The 22,257-nt window shown below is 43.6% G+C and overlaps 1 protein-coding gene across 1 annotated transcript; it reads right to left on the bottom strand.

Annotated features, from left to right (window-relative positions):
- Positions 1 to 450: 450 nt before the first annotated feature.
- On the bottom strand, positions 451 to 15,984 carry PRSS35 (serine protease 35). The gene is made up of 2 exons (XM_030859407.3): positions 15,821 to 15,984; positions 451 to 2,296 (listed from the first exon to the last, which is right to left on the bottom strand). The coding sequence occupies exon 2, from the start codon at positions 2,275 to 2,277 to the stop codon at positions 1,036 to 1,038; it is 1,242 nt and encodes a 413-aa protein (XP_030715267.1). The 5' UTR covers positions 2,278 to 2,296; positions 15,821 to 15,984; the 3' UTR covers positions 451 to 1,035.
- Between the last annotated feature and the right edge of the window lie 6,273 nt (positions 15,985 to 22,257).

Below are 22,257 nucleotides of genomic sequence, written 5' to 3'. Positions count from 1 at the left end.
ATGATGTGGCTTTCAACACCTGATCATTTATTAACTTTGGAACTGTCTTCCTACGCATACTTGAAAAGTCCATATTCTGAATACTAGTTAAATAAAAACTTGAGATCTTAAAAGTCTCAGTTTCCCTGTTTTTAAATTAGATTTATTTCATAGAACAAAGTAGTTCTCCCATAAATAATAACACTTCAGTTGGTATTTTTTTAAAGCAGTAAAACTGTTAATAGTTTTGTTTATAAAGCTTGCTGTTCATTGTAATTCTTAAAAAAAAAAAAAAAAAGAGGGCTTCCCTGGTGGCGCAGTGGTTGGGGGTCCGCCTGCCGAGGCAGGGGACACGGGTTCGTGCCCTGGCCCGGGAGGATCCCACGTGCCGCGGAGCGGCTGGGCCCGTGAGCCATGGCCGCTGAGCCTGTGCGTCCGGAGCCTGTGCTCCGCAACGGGAGAGACCACAACAGTGAGAGGCCTGCGTACCGCAAAAAAAAAAAAAAAAAACCTAAAGTTTCTCAGACCCAATGGAAAACACAATATAAACATGGAGGGCATGAGCTGAATGGGTCTACCTCAGAGTAGTACAAACTGTGTTATAACTGTCTCAAACTTGATTCTAGTCGTCCACCTCTGTATATGCAGTTTCACATTGAATACACAACCGGCACCCTATTGGCCTCTTCTTAGAGTAGGACCCTGAGAGTCAGTCCATTGAGAAATCACATATTATTTATGATACCAGCTTGAAAATTTAAAGAGTGTCTAATCTTTAACAAGGCAGAAAGAAACAAAAATTTTCCCACCAATGAACTTACCACCATGTAAAGAAGAATATATACTTGGCATTGAAGTGTCCATCTAATTGTAGGATGCGTACCTACACCTTTTAAAAATGTATGAAAAGCTCCTAATTTTGAAAAAATAAACATGTTGAAATACTATGGATAGGGTTCAAGTCCAAGCAAAACCTATGAAGTGATCTTTACTAGAGTAATCAGAACCAGTTTTCTCTGCGATGTAGGTCATCCACAACCTCGTTTCAGGGATCCGTTAGCCGTAGGTGCAACTGGCATCATCCCCGTGCATCCAGAGGCAGATCTGGGCGTACTTGAGGGGCGTGATGCGCACGGCCACGTTGTAGTCCTTCTGAACTCCGTTTATGTCCACCCACTGGTGGCCGGAATAGACCGCAATGATTTTGCGTTTCCATCTCTTTTTGTCCGGATCTTTCAGACGCAGATAGACCCCAGAGCCAGTGGAGCCCGACTCGGCATCGCAGTATTGATAGAGAAGATCATTGGATTCATCGGACACGCTGCAAAACCGGTAGACTAACTGATCTGCCCTGTCGTGATCAAATCCTGAGAAGTGGATCATTCCGCCGGGCAGCTTCTTGACGGTGGGACTGATGCCCAGCTCCATGTATTTCTTTTTGTGAGCACGCTTCAGCTCCAGAAGGGCGTAGTCATAATCCAAGGCCGCATCTCCCCTCCCTCCTCTAGCCCAGCCTTTGGGGATGTGGGTGTTCTTGACCCGGGTCCACTGGAAGGAGGGCATCCCGTCAGCGGCTCTCTGACCCCGAGCAGATTCCTTTCTCCTTCTCCCGGCCTTGGCGCTCTCCTTCAGGTTCTCTCTGCTACCCTCTCTTCCAGCACCACCCCTTGCTTCCCTCCTGTTCCTCCTAGAACCTCTATGTTTCTTGCCACTACCTTTATTTCTCATCTTCAACAACCCTACCCGTAGCTTTTTGCTGCCTTTGATGTAGTCGTTTCCGTCGTGGACACAATGGGCTGCTGTTAGGACGTGGTTGGGGGAGATGAGGATACCACTGCAGCCCGTGGAGAGCTTCACGGCCGTATTGAAAGGGAAATTGGTTAAGAATCTCTTGTCCAAGATGCTGAACCTGCTGTCAGTGCCGTACACCTGTCTCTTTCTCCTCACAGGTGCTCCCTGGGCAGTGAGATTTTCATGTGGCTCAGGGACCCAACCTTGAACTTTCACTCTGGTCAAGGTTCGGGTGCCGTTCTCAAAGACAGTCTCATATGAGAGAGAGTCTTCCAGGTCAGAAAGGTTGGGAGCCGGGAGTCCTTTCTGGCATTCGATGCCACACGCTTGATTTAACACCATCTTAGCGTCTGCTTCAAAGGTGGGGCTGGTGAGATGGAAGGTCCTTTCACTGACAAGCCGGGGTATTTTTCTCAAGTGCCACGTGAAATCCCGTTCCATTTCAGATGCATCGATGAGAGTCCACCCAAGGGTGGAAAGTATCAACCAAAATAGCGTTGTTTCCATTTTGTTCTTCTATGTTGTCCTTTAAAATAGAAAGAGAGGCTTTATAATGGTTTCTTTTAAAATATGTTACTTATCATTCATTTTGGTCTTGGGTCCTAAAGGTAGCTTCACCACAAATAGGAGCCCATATTCTCACTGTACTTAGATTTTACTGAGATTAGATAAACACCCTACTAAGTAGGCTCATACAGACGTCCAAAATCAGTAAACTGTTTTCACTCAGACTGCCCTCCACCAGCCCTAATCCCCGTGCATCCTACCCCCATCTGCCATCTCCCCCTCTTTCAACCCAACACATGGGAGAATAAGAAGGGGTGGCAAACTGGGGTCCTCTGTTGCATAAGCCACACCATCTTCCTTCCAAGGTGTCCTACAACCTTATCTCCAGATGATTTAGAAATAAAGATAACAGCAGATGTCCGGCCCTTTCCCTGAACTCAGCTTCTTAATAAAAGCAGGGATCATAAATTCCTCATCTCTAGAATGTAAATGGCTAGCACAGAGCTCAAAAAAAGCATTCACTGGAATACAATGAATTTCCCTTAATCACGGCTTGCAGACCAAGCTGATTGATGGTGCAATTAAAATCATAGGATAATATTCTAAAATATTCAGTAGAGATTTTAGAAGTAAATAAATGGGCTCCTCTGCTATTGACCTGCTTTGATTTTCACAAGCAGAACCCCTGATCATAAAAAGAAAATACACAGCACAGACCCTTTTATCCGAAAATAAGAAAAATGTACCCTGTACTTTTTTAAAACAAAGTTGTGCTTGGAACCACCACCTAAGCAAAGCACCACGCAAAAATACTTTATAGTGGCATTTTACTTTATATTAAAATTGTAAGAATTTATGGAGCACAGGCGATGGTTATGAATTCGCTACTTGGGGGAACATGATCATGATGAAATATAGTCCCTTTCATCCTGGGTCTCTCATCTGAAAACTGTTTAAATTGTATAATACCTCTTCTATTGTTTACATCTTCTTGCCTTCATTTCCTGCTTCTCTAGGTTCACTGGTATGTACATCTGTTCCTAGAACTGACTTTTGTCAGTTGTTGCTTGGTGAGAGAGGGGGAGTAGTACTCTTTGGAGCAGCAGTTTGGAAATTTGTAAGCTATGTTCCAAGTTGTTTTTAACTAATAGTTAAAACATCCAGGCTTAGCCCATGATTTGCACTGTGTGTAAAGCAGAGGCAGTTCAAGGTTAGATTATTCCTACAGTACCTTCACTCTCAAGGCTTTCTCATAAGCTTTCTTCGCTTATCAAAGAAAAGAAAGCTAATAAAGAATGTCAGGAATGGCCTACAAAGCAGGGTACACCCATAAGATCCTGGGAGCTGGCAGGAAAAGCCGAAGTTGTCTCTGATTCAGAGCCGAATATGGGCATCTCTTGATACAACGGAGTTCATTTCGCCATATACAAGGACAGAATTTTATTAACAAACTAACAACATTCTTTTGATAAAACAAAAACATATACTACATTAACCTCTTCGTTATTTAAACATGATCTGTTCATCAAAACATGACAATTAATTTGAATGATCATACATTGGAACGTGTTAAGCAAGTTTAGAATAATCTTTACCATGACTTGGCATCAGCAAAATTACGTAGAAGTTTTGCAATTTCCATTTTTTTCTATTTGCTCACAGTTGAATGCTAAGTAATGGTGGTTCTGGTTAATATTAGTATTGTTTGCTGAATAGCTTGTACTTTATTTTGGAGACAGGGCATTCTTCTGTAGACTGATGGATATTGTCCAAAAAATCAGTAAACAATATACTTGAGAAAAAAATCCACACTCATGTCACAATATTTTCTGATCATTACCATGGCAAATTTGACTTTACACAAAGCAGTAATTATATCAGTAATGAATTTGTTGAACCACTTAGTATTTTCTTTTGTTGCCTTTTTATGCAATTTTCTTAATGAGTATTTCATCCATTTTATTTAATTGGATTGGAATGACAAAGGCTAACAACTCAGTAACTCTGCTGAGACCTTGAAATTGTATGTTTAACTGGGTGGTTCCCAAGATGAAATGTTATGTCTTTCCAAAAAAAAGAAGCTAAAATCATAGTTATTTGCTGCCTCTTAGTTTATCAACAGGCCATAACAGATGATTTTAAAAAGATGTATACATATCTTTTTATCTACTTGATCCTTAGCAAAATTTCAACCAAGGGAGTTTTTTCATGTGGGAAACAAAAGTTTTAAAAATCGATTTTTTATTTAGCCCTATGTGATAACAGCTGTTCATTATGTACTTAATATATGATTACAGCAAAGACTGAGAATAGCCAATTACCCACATTAAAAAATACACAGGATCACTTTGTACATTTTAACACTTGGTAATAACGATCTGTGCAGTAATAAATGTGTGAAAGGCATTCCTAGGCAAAAGAGAGAACGTCAAAATCTTGGTGTTGTGGTACTGCTTCCACAGTTAGGTTTTGTTTTTCGGATTTGGGTTGTTTTTTTTTTTCCAGTGTTGTTTAATTTAGTCTTGCAAATTTTCAGCTAGTTAGGATTTAGATAGGTAGAATGCAAATATTAAATTATAACAGACCAGATGGTATTTTGCTATACAAATAATTGACCTAGAATATGAATCTCAAATTTAGAAGTTCCTCTTTACCAAATAAAACATGTGCCCTGTGCATTAATTCTGTAGTCAGACTTTTAAGAAAGTCCCATGTAATGGTTAGTTTTATGTGTCAACTTGACTGGGCCAGAGGGTGCCCAGATATTTGGTCAGATATTATTCTGGGTGTGTCTGGGAGGGTGTCTCTGGATGATATTAACATTCGAATTGGTAGATAGAGTAAAGCAGGTTGCTCTCCCTAATGTGGGTGGGCCTCATCCAATCAGCTGAAGACCTACATAGAACAAAAAGGCTGACCCTCCTGTGAGTAATGGGGAACTCCTTCTGCCTGACGGCTTTGAGCAGGGAAATTGGTTTTTCTCCTGCCTTTGGATTCAAAATGAATTTTGAATAAGATTTTGTTAGTAAGATTCTGTGCTTGTGAGTGGCCAAATAAACTCTGTCACATCAAGGGATTCCCAGGTTGAAGTCCCCAAACCAGCAGTGTCAGCATCCCCTAGGAACTTGTTAAAAATGCTAATTCTCAGGGCCCAACCCAGACCTACTGTTCAAAACTCTCCAGGAGGGGTGTGGGTTCCCAGCTAGGCATGTGGTACACAGCCCTCCAGGCAATTCTGATACTCGGTACAGTTTCAGAACCACTTCAGCAGCCGGGGTCCTGGTGTAGCAGCTTAAACCCCTCCCAGAAGGTGGACTTTCCAGGGATGATTGCTTCACCAGGTTTCAAAGGACCTCTGCTTCCTCTCTGTGTACAAAATAAATTCATTCTAAACTTTGCTCTTTTACTATGGTTGCAACTGTTCATATTGAATGGTTCCTCCTTTAATAGAAAACAACACATACTTTATAAGTGATTTAATAATACTTCTGAAAAGAGTCAAATTCAGTGGGCTTGTATGTAACGCCTCTGATGCTACAGATGATGCAGGAGTGTTAGCTGGACAGCCCTGTCTGGTGCCCTTTGAGGGACTCAGCTGCAGTGCAGCACAGGAATAAAAGCCATGCCCACGTTGATCCTTGGGCACGGGAAGGGCAGAGCCTTGTCATATGACCTCAGAATCACAGTAATGAAGGACATGGACTTAGTAAGCCTGTCTAATTTGGCCTATAATTTCAAACTGAACAAATGTCTCAGGACACTTCCTTTTGGGAAATCTAAGTTTGCCTTGTGGTAAAACGCCAGTGTAATGTAAATGATAGCTCTTGCTGATAGAGCAAGCCATGGTTCAGTGGATACATCTATAGACTCCTGTCATCCAAAAAGCACTAACTAAAGAGACACAGTCCCAGCTGGTGGAGCAGTTATAGTATTTTGAAAGCTTTAATGTGCCATGTCTTCCCTCATTCTCCTCCTTTTTCCTGTCTTCCATTATAATTGTGACCTTCCCTGTCACTTTCCAGATGGCTTGGATTTGGGGCTTCAGATTCCAATTTTGGTTAATAAAAGTGAGGTTGCAGTCATGGCTCTCACCACGAGTCAATGTACACGTAGTTAATTATGGGTTGGACCATGGAGACGAATGGAAGGGAAGAGAATTATGGGGGAAGCAAGAATACCAGGATTTATAGATGAATTCTTACTGATGAAGCAGATATTAGTCCACATTTCTGCCTGGTCTGTACTATTCACAGAAATGACCACCCGTAACTACAAGAGATAACTTACTGTTGCTTTTGTTTGGTTGCTTGCTTATACTTTCTTAGAAATGTGAATGCTGATAGTATTTAGAATATTTGGGTATCTCTACCAGCATAGTGGTTACAAGGGCAGACCAAGGAGTAAGAAGACTTGGGTTAAGTCTCATCTTTACCACTTATTAGGCAACTGAATATGGGCAGTTTATTAAGTTCAATTAAGTTTCCATTTCCTCATCTGCAAAGTGAAGATAAGAGTAATCTCAACTTCATAATGTAATTGTGAGAATTAAATAAGTTGATATATGCAAAGAATTACCACTGAGCCCAGAGCATAGACACAATCAATAATAAGTTCTTTTATAGTTATTATTCTACCTTAATGGGTGAATTAATATCACTTTAAAACAATTCATCATATAAGGCAAAGTTATAGCACTTTTAGTTTTCTAGAAAGTCAATTTTACACTCAGACATTTTTATTTCAGGATAGTTTCTGACACACTCTCAAACTCCGTTTTTCTTTGTTTTGTTTTTTGTTCAAGGACAGCTTCGCTTTAGAGACTTCTCAAATGAATGCTTTCCTAATTACTCATTTCTATGAATATCTGTGGCTTTGTAATATGTTTTTCTCATTGCTATTAAACTTCAGTGTGATTAAACATTACCCAGCCACAGAGCACTTGAATTGCACTTCCCATGTCTTATTTTTAGCCTGAATCTACCCTAAGAATTCTGGAACTGCAACAGACCCTCAGCCTGAAAAGAAACAGTCAGTGTCAGAATAATTACTCTAAGGGAGCGATTTACAGTGAAAGAAAAACCTGACTTTTTGAGTGAGTCTTCTAGAGTGTATAGAATTTTACCATGGCATGACATAATTACATTCTCAGGCTCAGTTTCTCTTTTGTTTTTTGGTTTGTTACCCTTTAAAGTTTATATTTTAACTTACGTCAGGCAGACGAAAGAAAGATTAGATGACCTTGCTATATTAAATGTTTTGAATGAACTACTTTCTTGTAAATGAACATGAGCTGATGTACCATCCAGAATCTGCACCAGGTGATAGAGTCACACTTACCTGGGCCATTCTTTTCACCTGGTCCCTTGTAATGGACAGTGAAGTAGCTGCCCAAGTTCATGTGTATCGTATGCTGCCTTGGAACGTAATTTTGCATTACTCTGTCAAACACTTTCTGGGGGGCTGTTATGGGTCGGGGACCACTCAGATCAATGACCTCACAGGGCCAACACCAACTTCTACCTTAATGTATATTAGGACCCAGAAATGACTGCATAACCACTTTTGACAACTTGCCTGTCCTTTATTTAGCCATTCATGATCCCAGCCACTCACCCCTCCCAGCATCACTGCCTACATTTACACCTGTGCACGAATGTGAAAACACGTTCCAGCTATCTCCCTCCTCCTCCAGTTTCATCCTCCACCTGCTCAGTCAAGACTGACACACAACAGGTAGACATTGCAGTCTGGACCAGATACTCTCTTTATCTGCAGAGAGAACTGCTGGCTTAGGCAAAAGGCCAGGGCAGGAAAGGAGCATTACTAGTGTGAGCAGACAGGTGGGAAGTGAGCATTAAACGGGTCAGGTTTTGGAGAACACTTGTCAAACTTTGAGTCACTTTTGCAAATTGGGAGCAGATGCAGAGAATAGGTTGGGTTTTTTGTTTTTTGCGGTCCGCGGGCCTCTCACTGTTGTGGCCTGTCCCGTTGCGGAGCACAGGCTCCAGACGCACAGGCTCAGCGGCCATGGCTCACGGGCCCAGCCGCTCCGCGGCATGTGGGATCTTCCCGGATCGGGGCACGAACCCGTGTCCCCTGCATCGGCAGGCGGATTCTCAACCACTGCGCCACCAGGGAAGCCCACTGCTGGTGGTATTTTTTTTTTTTTAAAGATTTATTTTATTTATTTATTTATTTTTGCGGTCCGCGGGCCTCTCACTGTTGTGGCCTCTCCCGTTGCAGAGCACAAGCTCCGGACGCGCAGGCTCAGCGGCCATGGCTCACGGGTCCAGCCGCTCCGCGGCATGTGGGATCTTCCCGGACCAGGGCACGAACCCGTGTCCCCTGCATCGGCAGGCGGACTCTGAACCACTGTGCTACCAGGGAAGCCCACTGCTGGTGGTATTTTTTTTTTTAAGATCTATTGTATTTATTTATTTATTTATTTATTTTTGCTGTACACGGGCCTCTCACTGTTGTGGCCTCTCCCGTTGCGGAGCACAGGCTCCGGACGCACAGGCTCAGTGGCCATGGCTCACGGGTCCAGCCACTCCGCGGCATGTGGGATCCTCCCGGACCTGGGCACGAACCCGCGTCCCCTGCATCGGCAGGCGGACTCCCAACCACTGCGCCACCAGCGAAGCCCGAGAATAGGTATTTTATAAAGTTCAGTTCCCAGTGCACTTGAAGCCCCCAGTGAATGTCAGTCACTAACTGGAACACTGAAATGGAGGCAACATTTGGGCTAAAAAGTGTGGGATCAGTATGACGAGAAAGTAATTGTGTTAGTGATGTGACCAAGAGGGACAGTGAGAACTGGGGTGTTTCAGTGATGGTGGTGTCAGTGGGCTTTGAAGCCGAACCAACTGAAGTCCACTTGCAACTTCTCAGCAGTATGAGTTTGTGAAGGTCACTTAATCTCGCCAAACATTGCTTTCTACGTTTGTTAAACAGGGATAATGTTTTGGAGTATTTTTGTGAGACACTAGTATGATATATTTATAAATACAGTGCCCAGAGCACAGTAAGCCCTCAGCAAATGGCAGCAATGATTATTAGAAGTATCAAAGAATAGGGGTCAGAAGCTACGTAGGTATTTATAAGGGATTTCATGTATCTCTGACTGCTGTGGATTTCATTCACTGTGGTACGCCAAGTACAGGCAGATGTCGTTTCATTGTGCTTCACTGCACTTCACAGATAATGTATTTTTTACAAACAGAAGGTTTGTGGCAACTCTTTATTGAGCCAGTCTATCAGCGCCATTCTTCCAAGAGCATTTGCTCACTTCGTGTCTCTGTGTCACATTTTGGTAATCCCTTTTCATTATTATTGTATTTGTTATGGTGATCTGTGATTGGTGATCTTTGATGTTATTATTGTAATTTTTTCAGGGGGGGCCACAAACCACACCCATATAAGAGGGTGAACTTAAGTATCGTGTGCGTTCTGACTGCTCCACTGACTGGCGCTCTCCCCATCTCTCTCCCTCTCATTGGGCCTCCTTGTTTCCTGAGACATAACAGTATTGAAATTAGGCTAATTAATAACCCTACAATGGCCTCTAAGTATTCAAGTGAAAGGAAGAGTTGCACGTCTCTCACTTTAAATCAAAAGCTAGAAATGGGGGGCTTCCCTGGTGGCACAGTGGTTGAGAGTCCGCCTGCCGATGCAGGGGACACGGGTTTGTGCCCCGGTCCGGGAGGATCCCACATGCCGCGGAGCGGCTGGGCCCGTGAGCCATGGCCTGCAGAGCCTGTGCGTCCGGAACCTGTGCTCCGCAACGGGAGAGGCCACAACAGTGAGAGGCCCGCGTACCGCAAAAAAAAAAATCTAGAAATGAAGAAGGCATGTGGAGAGCCGAGATAGGCTGAAAGCTAGGCTTCTGCACCAGTCAGCCAAGTTGTGAATGCAAAGAAGTTCTTGAAGGAAAGAAAAAGAGCTACTCCAGTGAACACACAAATGATAAGAAAGCAAAGGAGCCTTATTACTGATAATGGAGAAGGTTTCAATGGTCTGGAGAGAAGATCAAACCAGCCACATATTCTTTTAGGCCAAAGCCTAATTCAGAGCAAGGCCCTAACTCACTTCAATTCTCTGAAGGCTGAGAGAAGTGAGGTAGCTGCAGAAGAAAAATCTGAAGCCAGCAGAGGCTGGTCCATGAGGTTTAAGGAAAGAAGCCACCTTCATAACATAAAAGTGCCAGGTGACGCAGCAAGAGCTGATGTAGAAGCTGCAGCAAGGTCTCCAGAGGGTCTAGCTAAGAGAATTCATGAAGGTGGCTGCACTAAACAGATTTCCAACGTAGATGAAACAGCCTTCTATTGGAAGAAGACGCTATTGGACTTTCACAACTAGAAAGAAGTCAGTGCCTGGCTTCAGAGCTTCGAAAGACAGGCTGACCCTCTTGTTAGGCGCTGATGCAGCTGGTGACTTTAAGCTGAAGCTAACGCTCATTTACCATCCTGAAAATTCTCTAGCCCTTAAGAATTATGCTAAATCTACTCTGCCTGTGCTCCAGCGATGGAACAACAAAACCTGGATGACAGTACATTTCTTTACAACATAGTTTACTGAATATTTCAAGCCCACTGTCGAGACCTACTGCTCAGAAAAAAAGATTCCTTTCAAAATATGACTGCTCACTGATTTTGAATTTTGAGAACTGTAATTTATATTTTCTTTTTTTTTTTTATTTATTTATTTTTTGGCTCGTGGGCTTAGTTGTCCCGCCACATGTGGGATCTTAGTTCCCCAACCAAGGATCTAACCTGCGTCCCCTGCATTGGAAGGTGGATTCTTAACCACTGGACCGCCAGGGAAGCCCCTATATTTTCTTTGATAATACACATATGTTTTGAGATGAACTGATTCTAAGTAACTGAATCTAATTAAAATGGACTCTTAACCCAGAAAAAAATATATTACTGCTCACTGACAATGCACCTGGTCACCCAAGAGCTCTGAGGGAGATCTACCATGAGATTCATGTTGTTTTCATGCCTGCTGACACAACATCTGTTCTGCAGTCCATGGATCAGGAGTCATTTTGACTTTCAAGTCTTACTATTTAAGAAATACATTTCGTAAAGCTACAGCTGCCACAGATAGTAATTCTTCTGATGGATCTGGGCAAAGTTAGTTGAAAATTTTTGGAAAGAAGACACTATCGTAGATGCCATTAAGAACATTCATGAGTCATAGAGGTCAAAATATTAACATTAACATGAGTTTGGAAGAAGTTGATTCTCATGGATGACTTTGAGGGGTTCAAGACTTCAGTAGAGGAGGTAACTGCAGGCGTCATGGAAACAGCATGAGAACTAGAATTAGAGGTGGATTCTGAAGATGTGACTGAATTACTGCAGTTTCATGATAACCCTATAACAGACGAGGAGTTGCTTCTTATGGGTGAGCAAAGAACGTAGTTTCTTGAGATGCAATCTACTCCTGGGGAAGATGCTGTGAAGATTGTTGAAATGACAACAAAGGATTTAGAGTGTAACATAAACTTAGTTGATAAAGCGGCTCAGGAAAGAAGTTCTGTGGGGGAAATGCTATCAAACAGCATTGCATGCTACAGAGAAATCGTTCATAAAGGAAGAGTCCATCGATGCAGCAAACTTCAGTAGTGTCTTAATATTAAGAAACTGCCACGGCCGCCCCAGCCTTCAGCAGCCACTGCCCTGCTCAGTCAGCAGCCATCAGCATCGAGGCAAGACCCTCCACCAGCAAAACGGTTATGACTTGCTGAAGCTCAGATGATGGTTAGCATGTTTTAGCAATGAAGTGTGTGTTCAATTGTTGTATCCATTGTTTTTTAGACATAATGCTATTGCACAGTTAGCAGACTACAGTAACTTTTATATGCACTGGGAAACCCCCAAAATCCCGTGATGCTTTGCTGCAATAGTCGCTTTATTGCAGTGGTCTGGAAATGAAGCCACAGTATTTCCAAGTTATGCCTGTAACACATCCTAATCCCCAGATTAGGATGTGACTATGACACATCCTAATGTGTCATATGTGACTGTGTTCCTGACTTGGTAAAAGAGACTTTGCAAACGTGATTTAGTTAAGGATTGTGTGATGAGATTAGCTCGGGTTACCCAGGTGAGCCCAATGTAATCACAGGGATCCTTCTGAGAAGGAGGCGGGAGGGTCAAGAACGAGAAGGATCTGTGAAGATGGAGGCAGAGGTCAGAGTCAGGCAGGACCACAAGCTATAAAATGCGGGTGGCCTCTAGACCCTGAAAAGGTAAGGAGACATTCTCTGCTGGAACTTGCAGGGAAGAAGGCAACCCTGCTGACCCTCTCTGGACTTCTGGCCTCCGGAACTATAGGATACTGGGTTAAGTCACGAAGGTTTTGGTAATTTGTTACAGCAGCAATAGCAATATACTTAGAAAATTAAAAACCTAGTTTTTAAAACTGTCTGCCCTGGATGTTTGGAAAGAAAGAAGTAGTGGGGAGTGATATAAGGGGGAAAAGAACGTTTGGTTCAGAGACTTAAACATAAATGAAAATGTTCACTTTTAGGAAAATTATACAGACACACAACTTTAGAGCTAAAATCAGAAGATCGTGATAAAACATTCCTGTAGCATGCAGCAGTATTGCTAGGGAGAATCAAGAATTGGAACAGGATAGATAAAGTTGTTTATTCGACAAATACGCACAGTGCAGTGCTGTGCATCATTTCATAAGCCTCTTTCCTTGCTTATGAAACTCTGTGATAAGTCCTCCTTAGCCATCGAGTTGCACTAGAAAATTTCTAAGATCTCTTTTAGCTCTAAAGTCCTAGATTAAATCACAAATGAAAAAAAAACACAAGTTAACTTACTCATCACTGAGCCTCGAGCCGCTTCAATCCCTAGTCCCGGGTGAGTGGAGGGGTGGGGGGAGGTGGGTAGGAACTTGCCTGCTATCCCTATTTCTACCACTAGATGGCGAAGCTAGCCTGGTGATGCCCAATCTAAGATCCCACACTTAAGATGGTTTACGTTCCTTGAGGTACAAAAATCGAATTTATTTTAAAAGCATGTAGGATTCATGGGAGGGATAGAAGTCTAACTGGCTAATAATATACTAGATGGTTATCACATAGAACTGATCACTTTTAGAAAACCCACCTCCAGGCCACAGAGCCCAACCGGATGAGCTGAGGACTGATAATGCTGTCTACAGCCAGACGTCTGGCAGGTGGTTTCCCAAAACCATCGTGGTGCCAGCACACTTCCACTATGACCTCGGGCGCTGCTAAACAGTCCCCCAAATGTGCTGCAGTTCATTTCAACAGAAGAAAAATCTTCCGCCTGTCAAATATTTCCCATGTCTATCAACTACTTAATGATTCACTTCCAAAGGGTAAGCTCTCCACTGATTCTATGCTGAAAATAAATGGCAAGGAAGTTCATCGACAATGTGCCAATTGCTATTCAAAATATCGTACCATAGCACTATCTTCAAGTTTAGTTTCAGGAATGAGACAGAGTAACGTCTGCTTGAAAAGTTTCGCAGTAGTGGAGGGAAAGGAAGATGGTAAAGTTACACAGTTGATTACTTTACAGTAACCCACAACTTGTGTTTCTCATCATAATAAAAAAAATAAAACTTCCCTTTGTTTTTTAAGCTATTTTTCCAGGACCTGTATATTTCAATTTGGGCAATGGATATGTTGTGTGTAAATCAAATTTGGGGTGAATGGCACTGATGGAGCCCCAGGGGAACCCTCTGCTGGCTCTCTCATCCACTGACATAGGAAATGCACAGCGTATGGCTCCTGACTTACGTTTTATCTTGCAAGTTGGCGAAGAATATCTGGAACTGTATTAGGTTTGCTACTCTTCAGGCTTTAAAGCATCTTATGATCACTGTGTTTCTAGCTAAGCAAACATCTGTTAAAGCTTGTGAAGCTTTTGAAAACATATTAGTTAAGCAAAGTCATAAAATAATAACGTTCATACTTTGCTGTTTCCAATCTCTCATCTCAGATTTCTCATGTGCAAAGTTAACCCAGGCGAAGTAGCTTCAGCCTCCAAAATTCTGAGTCTGATCCCGCTGTTAAAATGCAATGTGCTTGCCTTGGATAGTTGAGCATTGGGCAGAGAAAGGTAAGTAATGAACTCAGCAGGGGAAATTAACTCACATTAGCAATTGATTACTTTAACATAATATGCACATTCTATGTGCCAAGCACGAGGCTAAACAATCTCACGTTTGACAACACGGAAAAGATTCTTAAAAGTGTGCAGGTTTCCGAGCTGTCTGGAGGAAAAACAGGAAGAGTATCCACATCCAACCTCTTCTCACGTTAAAGGAGCTCTTCTAGTTATGTCCTAATAAACATAAAATTCCATATGATGCTCACACACTACTTTCAAGCCTAGATGTCTTATTTGGCTGGAATTTTAACCTTCTCTCTTCTAAATTATATACCAGATCTAAGCATAATTCTCCAGGCAGCAACATATGACTTTTATAACTCTCTGTGGAGACAAATGCACTTGGGATAAAATGAGAATTTCAGAAGTGAGAAGAGTTAACAGAAGGGGAAAAAAACACCTAGACAGGATATGCAGCTCCTTTCGAATCAATGACAGTGTAAAAAGGTCAGAGGAATCAGGCAGGAAGTGTTTCTACAACTTTTCAAAAACTTTTATGATGGGGCTTCCCTGGTGGTGCAGTGGTTGAGAGTCCGCCTCCCGATGCAGGGCACACGGGTTCGTGCCCCGGTCCGGGAGGATCCCACATGCTGCGGAGCGGCTGGGCCCGTGAGCCATGGCCGCTGAGCCTGCGCGTCCGGAGCCTGTGCTCCGCAACGGGAGAGGCCAGAACAGCGAGAGGTCCGCGTACCGCAAAGCAAAAACAAAAACAAAAACAAAAAACTTTTATGATAGAAAATTTCCGAAGTAGAGAGAAAGTTAGAAAGTAGAAAATTACAACCCCACATGCCCGTCATCCCGCGGCAACAATTACCAATATTTTGACAATCTTGTCTCACTCAGTTGTCTTCCCCCACCTTTTTTTCTTCCTAGAGTATTTTAAAGCAAGTCCAAGACACTTCAATTTCGTTTCATCTTCTCGCTTAAAAACTGTTTTGCGCTGCTCCTTTTGCTGACCTGTGCAGCCAGGTTGATGAGACAGCGAGAGATTCCTAGCTTTCATAGTAACTTTGCCAAAGAGGCTTTCAAGGAGACGAGGCTTTCCAGGAATGCGTTTTACACCTTTTTTCAATGGCATCTGTTAATAATCATAAAAATAAAGAGGATCCCCTCTGGTAGTGCTTAAGTAGAAAGAATTCCATTTATATTCCAATGCAAACAATTTTACTGTTGATATTAAACGGTGCAGAGGCCGACACAAAGAATTGCCTATTTGGAAGAGTAGCTTCTTTGATGACTTAAAACTGCTAAGTTTGATCCCTATCTTTAGAGCCCTTCAAAGAAGCTCTCCCCGGGTGGGTCCTGCCTTTCTAGGGGGAAACTTCCAGGTTCTAGGGTCTCGCCCTGTCCGGGGGCGTGGGGGGGGTCTCCATCCTTACCTGCGAAGGTTACTCGGTCCCGGGGGCGCGGCCCTGCTCGAATCAAAGTGCCCCCGAGGCAGTCACCGACGCTGGCGAGGCAGGAGGGCAGGGGTACAGCTGCCTCGAGCCTCGGGACAAGCCGGAGTCAGAGTCTGGGCGCCCGGCCACCGCCCGCCAGCGTCGCCGGGAGCTCGCGGCTGAGACTGCGGGGAGGCTGGAGGCGAGCTGAGCGCAGCGTCGCGGAGGTGGGAGGGGAAAGGGGGCGGGGACCGGGGCGGCCGCGGGAGGGAGGGGGTGTTGGAGGAGAAGGGAGAGGAGGAGGGGGTCAGGCGGGGAGGAGGAAGGGGGATCTGGGGAGGGTTTACAAGGAGGTGCGGGGCGGACCGGGCAGCCTCTCACCCCAGAGTCTCTGCCCCCAGCATTAGGAAAAATTCATGAGTGGGTTCACAAGAGATGTCTGTCCCTGTGCTAGCGTGCATCCCTTAAATAAGGTTGAGAAGATACTCCCAAGTGTGTGCTTGGATGGATTGGGGAGGGTGTTCGGGACTGCTTCTTTGAATTCCAATCCCCCGGCTCTTAGACCCCAGCGTCTAGAAGAACCAGAGGCGTTTTCCCAACCCCATCGCAAGCCTGTCTCCGCCCGGGACGCGCTCTCAACAAGGCAAATCCTGCGTCTCAGGCTCCTGCAGGCGCCCACATCCAAACTGAAGACCTGCGACCTGCCTTGGGCTGGGATCTGGGTCACCCTGTAAGCATCCCATGCGGCCTCCAGGGGGAGCGCGTCAGTTTCTGTCTGTCCTGAGGCTAGTAGGCTTTCTCTACTTTGGACGAGCCTCCTTTAAGATGTTTGCCCACATCAGACCCACCAAAATTCTAATCACATCCTTTCTTACTCTCTTTATTCTCCTCCTTAGGAGAGGTGCTCCTTTGGGGTGGGAGCTGCGTAACGAAGGGGACTTCATTTATTCAACATCTACTGATCTACTGGGTGGCAGGTCTGAAGCAAGATGGCACTGATAGAAAAATGAGTTGAAAAACTTGGTGCTGGCCCTCAAGGAAGGAAGGTCAAATAAGTGCACAAGTATTTATAGCACAAGGTCTTAGCATGTCCCATAAGACTTGGCTCAGTAGTGGTTTATTGCATTTCTCAAGTTTTTATTTATTTATTTATTTTAAGCAATGAGATTAGAACATATATACAATTGTTTCCTGTTTTTCCACTTAGCATTTTCATTTAGGCGCTTACCCATATAATTAAAATCTATTAATAAATTTTATCTGGTATAAAACAATTAGTTCTGAAGCTCTCTGTCTCACCAGTTAGATCATAATCTTCAAATGCATCTTTGAATCACCACCCTCTACCACAAGGGCTGGCATATAACGGCTGCTGATTATGTGCCGAACTTAAAAAGTTTACTGGTGAAATGGAGTGTGGGAAGTTGAGAGAGGAAGCCCAGAATTCAGACTGGGAAGTCCCGTCTGACACTAAATAGCTATGCCCTGGGCCTCAGCCTCTTCATCAGTAAATTGAGAAGGTTGCACTGGAGGAGTTCTACAGTCTGTACTTCTCAAACATTTTGGGGGAGTCTAGCACTTCTAGCACTGCATCAATCCGGGAGGATTTAGTGTGGACGCAGGTCTGATTCCTCTAATTCCGTCAGCACCCCTATTGACATCACATAAAGCCAACTTCAATGCTCTCACATTTTCAGGGCCCCTTCCTGAGCCTTTTGCCCCAAGCCATCTTTTTTCCCCCAGTTTTACTGAGATGTAATTGACATGTAATATTGTGTACATTTAAGACGTACAATGTGATGATTTGTTACACATATAGCGAAATGTTTACCACACAAGGTTAGTTAATACATCCTTTACTTCACATAATTACCATTTTTTAATTGTTTTTATGGTGAGAACATTAAAGCTTTACGTTCAGAGTAACTTTCACAATACAATATTGTTAACTATAGTCATCAAGCTGTGCATTGGACCCCTGAAACTTACTCATCTTATAACTGAAAGTTTGTGCCCTTTGACCAACTTCTCCCCATTTCCCGCATCCCTCACCGCATTGAGTATTCCTGGCTCTCTTTTCAAATACTGGTTGACTATATATGTGTTGGTTTATTTCTGGGCTCTTGATTCTATTCCATTGGTATATGCATCTGTTTTTGATGTATAGATATTTAACTAGATTGGTTAAATTTATTTCTAAGTATTTTATTATTTTAGATGTTATTGTAAATGGGATATTTTATTTAATTTTGTTTTCAGATAGTTCATTGTTTGTGTATAGAAACACAACAGATTTATGTAGGTTGATTTTGTATCCTGAAACTTTAGGATAGTTTATTAGGTCTAAGGGTTTTTTGAAGTCTGGAATTTGCTCTATACTGTACTACTCTATACAAGATAATGCCATCAGCACACAGAGACAATTTTACTTCTTCCTTTCTGATTCAGATGTCCTTTTTTTTTTCTTGTGCCTAATTACTCTAGCTAAGACTTCCAGTAGTATTCCAAACAAGAGTGGTAACAGCCTTTATTATTTATTGCTGTGGGCCTTTATGATGTTGAGGTATGTTCCTTCTATACCCAATTTTTTGAGAGTTTTTATCATGGAAGGATGTTGAATTTTGTTAAATGCTTTTTCTGCATCTATTGGAGTGATCGTATGATTATTGTCTTTCTATTAATGTAGTGTATCACGTTTATTGATTTGCATATGTTGAACCATCCTTGCCTTCCAGCGATAAATCTCCCTTGATCATGATGTATGATCCTTTTAATGTGCTCTTGAACTCAGTTTGCAAATATTTTATTGAGAATTTTTACATCTATATTCATTAAGGACATTTACCTGTAGTTTTCTTGTGATATCCTTATCTGGCTTTGGCATCAGGGTAATGCTAGCCTTGTAAAATGAGTGTAGGGGTGTTCTCTCCTCTTCAGTTTTTCTGAAGAGTTTGAGAAGAATTGGCATTAATTTTTAACGCGTTTAGCAAAATTCACCTGTGAAGCCATCTGGTCCTAGGCTTTTCGTTGTTGGAGGGGATTTAAATGCTGATCCAATCTCCTTACTTGTTATTGGTCTGTTCAGATTTTCTATTTCTTCATGATTCAGACTTGGTAGGTTGTATATTTCTAGGAATTTATCCATTTCTTCTAGGTTGTCCAATTTGTTGGCATATAACTGTTCATAATACTCTCTTATGATCCTTTGTATTTCTGTGGTATCAGTTGTAATGTCTCCTTTTTCATTCTGATTTTATTTGAGTCTTCTCTCTTTTTTCTTGGTAAGTCTAGCTAAAAGTTTGTCAGTTTTGTTTATCTTTTCAAAAACCCAACCTTAGTTTGATTAAAATTTTCTATTTTTTTCTAGTCTCTATTCCATTTATTTCTACTTTATTTTCTTCCTTCTACTAATTTTGGGCTTAGTTTGTTCTCATTTTTATAGTTCCTTGAGGTATAAAGTTAAGTTTGCTTGAGAGCTTTCTTTTTTCTAAATGTAAGTATTTATTGCTATAAACATTCCTCTTAGCACTGCTTTTGCTGGATCCCATAGGTTTGGGTATGTTGAGTTCTTATTTTCATTTGCTTCAATATATTTTTGACTTCCCTTTTAATTTCAACTTTGGCCTATTTGTTGTTCAGAAGTGTGTTGTTTCATTTCCACATATTTGTAAATTTTCCAGTTTTCCTCCTGTTATCGATTATCCCCCCGCCACATGTTTTTGATGTCACAATATACATTTTTATATTATGTATCCATTAACAAATTACTGTAGCTATAAGTTATCTTTAGTTCTTTTGTCTTTCAACCTTTATACTAGACCTAAGTGGTTAACACATCACCATATTACAGTATTAGAGTATTCTGAATCTGGTAATTCAGATGTGTGTTGTTATTTCTGTATGTTGTCATGTTTCTAGTTGGCAGTCTTTCATTTCAACATTTCTTGTAAGGCAGGTCTAGTGTTAATGAACTCTCTCAGGTTTTGTTTGTTTGCAAAAGTCGTTATCTTGCGTTCACTTCTCAAGGACAATTTTGTTGAGTATTCTTGGTTGGCAGTTTCTTTCTTTTTATTTTTTTTTTTTGCGGTACACGGGCCTCTCACTGTTGTGGCCTCTCCCGTTGCGGAGCACAGGCTCCGGACGTGCAGGCTCAGCGGCCATGGCTCACGAGCCCAGCTGCTCCGCGGCACGTGGGATCCTCCCGGACCGGGGCACGAACCCGTGTCCCCTGCATCGGCAGGCGGACTCTCAACCACTGCGCCACCAGGGAAGCCCAGGCAGTTTATTTCTTTTAGCACTTAGAATATCATCCCATTCTCTCCTGCTCTGCAAAGTCTCTGATAAGAAGTCTGCTGAGAGCCAAGTGCAGAGGTGTGCACTGGCGCCAGCCCCAGGGGGGCATGGTAGCTCATTGGCTCAGGCCACTGGGGTCCACAGAATTGACTTGGTAAGTACTACAAGAGGTCTTAAGAGGCTGCAAGGAGTCTTAAGAGGTTGTTTCGCTCCCCAGCAGCATCTCCAGGTCCAGCAGCTAGGGAACAGGGCAAGTACGGGTAGTGGCCAGAGCCAGTGATACACACACACTTGGCTGTGGGGGACCAGCTGTAGGCACCTGTGTAGTGGCAGGGGGGTTGGTTGCAAATGTACACGTAGTGGTGGGGGCCAAGGCAGGCAGCAAGGGCCGGGGCCAGTTACTGGTGCACTGGCAGCTGCGGAGGCCCCGGCTATTGGCGTGCGTGACTGTGGCTGCTGGCTCTTGTCACGGGCACACGGCAGTAGAAGGTGGTGATGGAGGTTGGGCCCGGAGCATGCAGGTGCACTGGCTGCCTGTGAGCATAGTGCAAGCATGTGATGGAAAGACAAGGCCAGATCTGGGCCCACCAGCAGCTGCAGGGGCTCTGACTTCGGGCGTGCTTTTCCCTGTCTCACCGTCTGCCCCCCATGCGTGCGCATGACAGTGAAGTCTGGTGATGGATTGCATGCGAATGCACAGCTAGAGGGGCTAGCCTTGAGCACGCACACAGTGGTACTGGTCGGTCTCTGGGATCCAGGCTGGTGTCTTGTATTCTGGCAGCCAGAGAGGCCTGCAGTGGCTGTCGGTGTGGCTCCGGGGCTCTGGCAGGATTTGGGGGGTGATGAGCAGGGAGAGGTTCAGGTAGCTGGTGTCAGCAAACAGGAACACCTGTGGGACGACAGCCAGTGAAGTCTGCAGGAGGTCCATGGTGGCCATGCTGGCGGTTGGTTACTTCAGTGGTGAAAACTGTTGGGTTTATTAGCAAAGCAGGTCACCGAGAACGAGGATCACGCCCACTGGGTGGCTGCCACCGGTAGCCCCTGCTTTGCTCCCTTGTTCCTAGCCGTCTCTAGTTGTCTCAGCTCTGTGTTCCCTGGGCAGGGTGAAACCAAAGCAGAACCTTCATGGGGTGATCTGAAGGGCTGGGGAAAATGGTAGCTCACCTCACTCTTCCTTCCCCTATGAAGGCAACTCTTTGTAGCTTGGTGTGGGCAACGGTCAGCCATGAGAGCAGGCTGCAGACATGCCAGGCATGCCGCCGCTGCTCAAAGGGACTGTCCCTACTTGTTCCCCTCCTTGTTCCGTTCCATGGGAGATAAATCACCAGGGCCCAGAGATCAGAAAGAATGTAAACTGAGACAAGCAAAGCTGTCTCCCCGCTGCACATGCAGGTTATTTTTGATGATTCTGGCTTTATGGCTTTTCTCCCAGGGAAGTTAACCTTGAGCCCAGACAGTCTGTAGATAATATAAACCACCGTCTGGCAGCCTTCCTTTTTCTAGTCTATATAATCTGCAACTGTAGCGCCATAAAATTTGCCTTGCAACCATCAGTTGTCTTGGTCCTTCTGACCCCATTCGTCGGTGCTACTTCAGTTCCTTACCCCTTCCCTTCTGACCCTGAGCGGTGAGATCCCCTTTCTCCAGCTGGTCCGCGGCAGCTTGGGTGTTCCCCTCCTTGTGCTAAGATCTGCCACCTTGTGTGTGTGTGCATGTGGGGGAGTGCAGGGGGGAAGCAACAAAGCAGACAAAACGAAGCTGTCTTCCTTTCCCTTTTGGGGTGGTTATTCTCAGGGGTTTTGTTCCACTGTTTTGCTGTTCCGTTTTCTTAAGTGGACTCCAGAGCTCCTCCAGATCTGTTTTTGTTCACTGATATCCATCCTGATCTCTGTGAGGGTGCAGAGGCTGGAGCCTCCTCTGCTGCCATCTTGGTGACATGACTCCCCCATCTACCGCAAGCCCCCTTGTGCTCTATCTCTGGATCTGATCAAGGTGGTCTTAGCATCAACTGGAAACTTTTAAAAAATTAATTAACCAATTTATTTGTTAATTTCTAGCTTTACCTCATCTGGCCCTGATGCGTGATAAATACTACTTCCCTGCTTTCAGGATTCTGGCTTCTCTCTATCGGAATTTCTTCTCCT

This window comes from Globicephala melas, chromosome 14, assembly GCF_963455315.2.
Source record: "Globicephala melas chromosome 14, mGloMel1.2, whole genome shotgun sequence".
NCBI classification, from domain to species: domain Eukaryota; kingdom Metazoa; phylum Chordata; class Mammalia; order Artiodactyla; family Delphinidae; genus Globicephala; species Globicephala melas.
The sequence above is the reverse complement of the archived record's forward strand: the minus strand, read 5'-3'. Positions and strand labels throughout refer to the sequence as shown.

Coding starts and splice junctions, on each gene's coding strand:
- PRSS35 (XM_030859407.3), bottom strand. CDS start 2,277: ATGGAAACAACGCTATTTTGGTTGATACTTTCCACCCTTGGGTGGACT.